At 36.1% G+C, this 7,231-nt stretch overlaps 1 protein-coding gene across 2 annotated transcripts; it reads right to left on the bottom strand.

The window, feature by feature from the left end:
- Positions 1 to 1,596: 1,596 nt before the first annotated feature.
- Positions 1,597 to 6,927, bottom strand: LOC114745592 (uncharacterized membrane protein At1g16860-like). 2 transcript variants are annotated; one of them, XM_028933748.1, is made up of 5 exons: positions 6,718 to 6,927; positions 3,873 to 4,783; positions 3,426 to 3,581; positions 2,240 to 2,451; positions 1,597 to 2,034 (listed from the first exon to the last, which is right to left on the bottom strand). In XM_028933748.1, exons 2-5 carry the CDS (start codon positions 4,740 to 4,742, stop codon positions 1,842 to 1,844), a joined length of 1,431 nt encoding a protein of 476 aa, XP_028789581.1. In that variant the 5' UTR covers positions 4,743 to 4,783; positions 6,718 to 6,927; the 3' UTR covers positions 1,597 to 1,841. The 2 variants fall into 2 exon arrangements, with proteins under 2 accessions (XP_028789581.1, XP_028789582.1); XM_028933749.1 differs by lacking the exon at positions 6,718 to 6,927 and adding an exon at positions 6,121 to 6,558.
- Between the last annotated feature and the right edge of the window lie 304 nt (positions 6,928 to 7,231).

Here is a 7,231-nt window from a genome sequence, read left to right as displayed (position 1 = left end):
AAAATTAATCTTAATATACTAACATTTAAGATATTAATATTATTATTTTTTGTTAATAATTTTAGGATTAAAAAAAACCAAACTGAAACTTTTTATAAAGTTAAATGAGCAAGTATACACTTTTTCCTTATTTAAAATTATATACCTCATTGGCTCTTCTTTTATCAAATTAAAGCAAGTAGATTTTAAATTTAAAAATAATTAAAAAGTACCTACAACAAGAATTAGTTGTGAACATAAAAATCCATTTATTTTTTCATTTGTAGAGCTGTCAATAAGGGCCAGGGCCTAAAAGGGCCGGCCCTTTAAAGCCCATATACCTTAAAATTATCTAATTATTAAAACCCGGCCCTTGGACATGTGGGCTCAGGGCTTAAAAGGGCGGGCCCTTTTATGTTATTTTTTTAAAATTTAAATTCTTTTTAATTATTTTAAAATAAAAAATAAAACAACAAAACTTCTAAGATTTTTTATTCAAATTATAAATATAAGTAAAATAAATTAGTGGTGTATAGAAAAAAAAATTAAATGCCAATAAACTATTATCCAAAATTTAAAAAAATCAAAATCTAACAAAACACGAAAAACAGAAAGATAAAACCTAGCAGTTCAAGATTAACAATATCAACATAATTATTATCTTTATCATCATCTTCATCAGTATCATCAAGATCAGCAATATTTAATTGTTCTTTACTACAAGTGAGCTCTTCTTCAGTGATAAAAATATTAAGGTTTTTGTCTTCATTTACCTTATCTAAAATAAAACTATGCAGTAATTATAAGTACAAATAAGAGCGTGAACATTTCTTCAAATAAGAAAAGTTTTACGCTTTGTTAAGATATGTAAACCGATGGTAAATGAAGATCTACTAGCTATTATGGTGATTAAAATGTTAAGAATATCAGCTACCATTCTTGAAAGAATTGAAAATTGATTTTAATTATTCTTCCACAAATCGAAGACATCTAATTCTCTTCAATTATCTAGCTTGAGTATTGATTATTCTAAGTATTTTTCTAATTTAAACTTATTCATAAAAGACTAATATATAACTTTATAAATATATTGATAATAATAAAAAAAATAGGTGGGCTTAAAAGGGCTAGCCCTTGGCCCTAAAGGGTTGGCCCTTTTAATTTTTTAGCCCTATAGGGCTAGCCCTTTTAAGCCCAATTTCTTTTTAAACTACCTAAAATACAAACCCGACCCTCTACTTAAAATGGTTTAAAAGGGCTAGCCCGATGGGCTCGGCCCGTTTTGACGGCTCTATTCATTTGCCCAAAAAAGACAGGCACGTCCAAATAGAATGCAGCCCATTAGTATTTAATATTTTAATGTAAAATATAAAAATCACAAGTCATATCACTCACAAGCAGCCATGAACAACGCATTTAATTCTACAAAATAATTTGCCTAGTTTGCTGTTAAAATTAAAAAGAACGCATCATTGATTCCTTTCACAAATAGAAAGCACCAAGTTCTACCCAAAACAAAACAAAACAAAAAAAGAAAAAGAAGAAAGCACCACGTTCCTCTGAAGACACCTTGTTACTATATGAACCAACCGACATCCATAAAAAAATGCAAAATCCTTGAGGGGAAAAATATAACTAAAAGAATAAGAACTTACATTAGCTATACAACAAACTACGAGTTGAGTGTGAGAACAAATCACCAACGTCAACTGTAGAATCATCATCATCACACTTACAAACATCATCATCAACCATCACCATCAACTTCTGGTATGGGAACAAAATGTTCTCTCTTTTGTTTTGCAAAAAGAAGAAGAAGAAGAAGAAGGCCTAACAGTGTTCTGGGGCACATTGTGATATAACTACACCGGAATGACATCAATCTTGGTTGTATCTTCACATCTCAAAACAATACCTTCGAGACTAGCAGGAAATATACATTTAGCCCATTGGCATCCAGTGTTCAAAGGCTCAGTTGGAGGGACAATCATAAGCACATTCTCATTCCTCTGAACCACTCCCATTACGCTTACTGTGCTACCTTCTTTGATATACCTGAACAAGTAATAATGGCAGTCTCATGAGGACTTGTTGCCCATCCAGGGATATTTTCATATTTTGGCACATAGAACAGGTTTTAACTACCATCATTGAATGTTACTGATAAAGGTATCAATGTCAACCAGGTGTAGCAGTTTGCCTTTGTATCAATGAATAATATGAAAATTTTCAGACTTTTTTAGCAGAAGAAGTATTATACCCTTCTTTTATGCGCATTACACGATCATCACTTGAAAGATTTCTCTCTCCCAACCATCGGAGAAACTCTGGGGACATGTCTTTGTTGGACGGATTAACATCGATTATAACAGACTCATCAACATAAGGAGTCACCCTTGCACCATAACCTGTTTTGACTAACGCTCTCAATCCGGATTGAAAATCCGAGATGTAAAAATCCACCACATGCCTCTGCATTAAATAAATCCAAGGTAAACTTTTTAAGAGACAAAAGTCACATGTTTGTTATACTACAAATCCTCCATATCCTGACAAGGATGTCTGGCCTACATGCGAAATAAGATTATATAAATTCGAGTCGACAAGAATTAAACCTAAAACTTCCAAATCAACACATACACACTTGACAGCAGCAGCTAAATGTTCTCACAATAGTTTGCTCCAATCAAGGCAAACTTGTACCATCAGAAATTAGAAATAGCATGAACCCAAATGCGCCAACATATTATTGACATATGCGCCAAATGCGCCAACATATTATTGACATATGCATGCATAAATTATATGGAGAGAACTCTAACAAGAAAGAGCCCTTTTAACGCTTACTTTAGTTAATTATGTTATTTTGGTTCTGAGTAACAATAGAGAGTAATAATCAAAGGATAGCATAGTATACCTTCTTTTCCTCTCAATGGCTTGTAGCCTAGTACATCTGTCAATGGCTTGTGGTAATCAAAGGTCGCACAAGAAGCTAGAAACCAAAACTTAGCACTATAGAAATAAACCTTGGGTTCCCTTCCCCTTCCGGCACAATGAAAGACAAGTCAAGTAGGGTAGCACACTATCCTTGGAACAATACTCAACTAATATTATCCATACCCAAGAACGCTTATACCATGATGTAATCATAGAGAACTCGAAAGAGAAGAGAGGCTCTATCATTAGGTATGCACCCCGCGAAAAAAACCAAAAAACTTCAAGACAGGGAGATGAAAAGAATATTAGCAAAACCAAAATGAATCAATCAGAATGGTAGACATCTAACCCCTTCCACAAACAATCCATATAGAGTAACCCTAAAAGCAATCATTATTCTTTATATGCAACCATTATACTTTATATATGCCTAAACTAAGGAAAGAAAAATTGTTTGAGAAGCTCATCATATTAAAAAGGAAAAAAGGTCAAGAGATTATTGTGTTCACCTCAGCTGATCTTAGTCCCCAAGTAAAACGGTGATGCTTTGGGTTGGCAGGTTTTGAACCCCATCCTCGATATTCATACAAGCTTGTAGATGTATAAACACATCTAGGGACTTTCCGAAAGGATGATTCAAGAGGGACATTACCACAGGTAACCACCTTCAAAAGGCACAACAAATCATTGTGAATTTCTCTCTTTTGCACATTGGAATATACAAAACTGCCAGAATAATATAGCCCTACACAAGAGACTCCAGCCAACCATTCAAATCATGATTATCAGAGGATAATCAGTTGCCTAAAAATCATTCATCCACCATTGAGCAGGAAGCCAATCAAAGGGATAGGTGAACTAGGTTACATCTGCCTAATCATACCCTTTCTTCCATGTCTTTTTTCAAAGTAAATCATTCAATATAAATATATGTCCATATTAATCAAGTTACATACCCCAGAAACCTTCACAAATTGCCCATTCTTAGCAGTTCGAAGCTCGGCATCAGGATAACGAGAAATGAAACTGACAATGCCTCCCCTCCCATAACAACTATTCCATGTAAATAATGCACCAACAGCAGCAAACAGAATTACTACAACAATCAGAAGAATAGCATTGTGGACAGCTCCAAGAATAAAGCCTCCAGCAATGAATCCCATAACAAAAATCAGAATCACAGACCACAAAATTGGCTTCGGGAAATTCCTCCTGAAGGAATATTCATCATCTGGGCTAAGAGTGGTCACAGCTGGATTGTGAGCAACAGAGAAACTTTGTGATTTCATTGATCCTGTGGACTCTAATGGACCTGATACTTTCCTTGGAGCCCCAGATGAGTTTAGTGGGCCAGATGTAATAAGACCAGTAGTAGGAAGAACAGGAGGAATTGAACCAGAGTTTTGGCGTGTAACTCCACCGGATTGAGGTCCAGATGACTTCTTAACAGGTTCCCCATGTTTATTCAAAGGACCAGAGTTGGTTTTCTTCATTGAGGCTGAAGTAGTCATGCCTCCAGCAGATAGATTACCTGATGTAGTGTACCCAGCACGAGCTCCAGCATTAATAGGTCCAGAATGTGAAGCAGCGCCTGCAAATGATCCGGTCCTTGAGGGAGCACCACCTAATTGACCAGATTTTCTAGATTTTGAACCATCCATGGGGATATCAAACATTTTCCCAAGGTCTCCTGACTTCTTGATGTCACCACCAGTATATGGCATGGCAACAGAGCTCATTGTTGGTCCCTTTTCTTTCGGCTGTTCAGGCCGGCCTGACACATATAGGCCATTGCTGAGCTGGTGAGATGGGAATCTTGAACCCATCAGCCTTCTTAATGTTGTCCCAAAGAGGTAGCAAAGCAAAACTGCAAACAGAGAGACAAATGAGATAATTGAAACAGAAAGTAAACTTAATTCCATACTTTCATGAGCAGGCACGTCTAATTTCACAGAGAAAACCAAAGTTATCAATTCTCCAACACAATCTGGCAACTAACCTACTAAACTTTCAACATTCAACATTAGGAAAATAACCCCTTCCATATAAAGTGACCGATATTTGAATACCAACTACACTAACTGCTTAAAAACAAAAAATCTACAAAATGTTCATCTAGTAGCAAAGCCGCACATTTTGTTGTCTTAAGTTCCACCAATTCTCCAAATCAATTCATCCTCTTTACTTAGCCCCATTTGGTTTGCAGGAAAATGGGCTGGGGAAGAGGACAAGGAAATAGCATTTTTCTTTATTTGGTTTGCAGGGCTTTTGGCCCCTGGGAGTACATTTTATAGGTATGAGGCTGAAAATCGATTCCAAAGCAGACCCAATGGAAAATTATATTTTCCTAGGAATCTTGTTTCTGCCCATTTTGACCTCATTAAGATTTTGTAAATCTGAAAGTACCCATTGCAACCCTTTTTTCATTTACTTCGTAGTACATATATAGAACTATTTGCTATGCGTTGAAAGTTCAACCAAGTCAACTGCCAAATTTGAAACCACAGGATCATTTGCTAAAGGATCAAAGTTGGGAACGAGGCATTTGGCTTTGCTCGACTGCCTTGAAACGACGCCGTTGTCTCATCTTCTTAGTCTCTCTTGTCTCTCTCGCACATTTCAACTTTGATCCTTATACTTTATAGGCAGTGGAGAGGCAGTGGAGCCAAGCCAAACGTGCGGAAGAGAAGGAGGGTTTCCCCTTTTAAATCTACCCAAATGGGATCAATAGATTTGAGGGGGGGGGGATCATTTCCCCTTTTGAATATGCCCATGAATTTGCCCAGAATTTGAAAAAGAATGTTATTTAAAATTAATTAAAAGGCACCACGGTTAAAATTGAGAAAGTGACATTAATTTTTATTTTCCAACAAGAAACACTATGAAAAAAGTACATCACCATCAAAATTCGGCAATAATGAGAAGAGAATAATAGCAACAACATGAATAGAGTTACTTTTTTGATCTACTGGAAATGATTAAAGTAAGTGAGTAGAAAATTCTGCGGTCATCTATAGTAGTAAGTGCACCTGTTTCGTTCTTTAACAACACGTCATGAAAGTTCCAACAAAATTAGGTGATTAATTGGCTATCTATTTGCTATACTGAATTATACCTACGGATAGCAGCTCAAATATACATTATCTTTCAATATAGATAAGGGAACTGTGAAATAGTTAGTCAATTAGTTAGAAGTTTATAGACCTTCAGGTTCAAATTACTGAACCGTGAGTAGTTTTTCCTCGACTACGAATGGACATATGACATTAATTCGGCCACTGGTTACACCTTGTCCTTCCACGATCATTACAAACCATGTCAATACACCTAAGGATACCAGAGAGTGGATCCAAAGTAAAAATGAAATTCGGGAGCCGTGGTCCGACTAGATCTCTGAACATTCCAGGTCAAGCAAGGGAAACCTCAAAATTCAAGTATTTTCCGAGATCCAAAGTAAAGCAGTGTGCAAAACAGAGACAAACCCCCTCATTCAAATGTACATTTGTTTCGAGAAGCAAAATTTTTCTCCCTTTCATCATCCAATGAGCATCAAGATACAGCACCAGAAAACTTCGAGAAAGAGACAAAAGACCCATATTGTAAATTTAACATCCGATGGTGATCCTCAGGAGCAAAAAATTACAACAATTTCATCCCCGAAATGAAAAACAAAGCAAACCCAGACCGCATTTAAATAGTAAGAATGCAATGGCAAGAGACCAACACGACATGTAGATACTGAGATGCGAATGGAGAAGAATAGAGTGAGTAAAGGAGGGACAAGCAAGGTAAGAAAAGTACCTGGAGAAGAAAACGGCGAGGAAAGAGGAGAGAGACAACGATGCAGAAAAGAAGAAGAATGGAGAGTAGTTGTGAGGAGTAGGAGAGAGTGATTGTGGTGGGAAGTCTAAGTCTGAGAGTGAGATCCCATCTTCAAAGCAGCAGTCGCCATCTCTATGAAAAAGAAAAAATGAAGCTGCTCTGTGCTTCTCTCCCCCTCTCTCTCACTATTAAAAAGCCTTTCTCTCTCTTCAAACAGCCGCAACAACTGGGAGCAGGTTGTCTCGTCCGGCAAAAACCACCAAACAAAGGAAAAGAATATTTTCTTGCTCATATTTTCTCTTAGTTATTTAGGTTTTTTTTAATGTTTAATTATTATATCTCCAAAACACACCTTCCACAACGCCTCATTCTTATTGTCCCCTCCCTTTTTGCATTGGTTATTTTCTTTTTCTTTTTTTAGAAGATAATTATTAACTCATATTCACTAAAAATAATTCAAAATTAATAATTGATAACTAACATAAAAACTAAA

The sequence above is a fragment of the Neltuma alba genome, unplaced genomic scaffold (genome assembly GCF_004799145.2).
Source record: "Neltuma alba isolate B1F8T4 unplaced genomic scaffold, ASM479914v2 tig00004724_pilon, whole genome shotgun sequence".
NCBI lineage: Eukaryota > Viridiplantae > Streptophyta > Magnoliopsida > Fabales > Fabaceae > Neltuma > Neltuma alba.
Note: the sequence above shows the minus strand (reverse complement) of the source record. Positions and strands in the feature narration are given on the sequence as shown.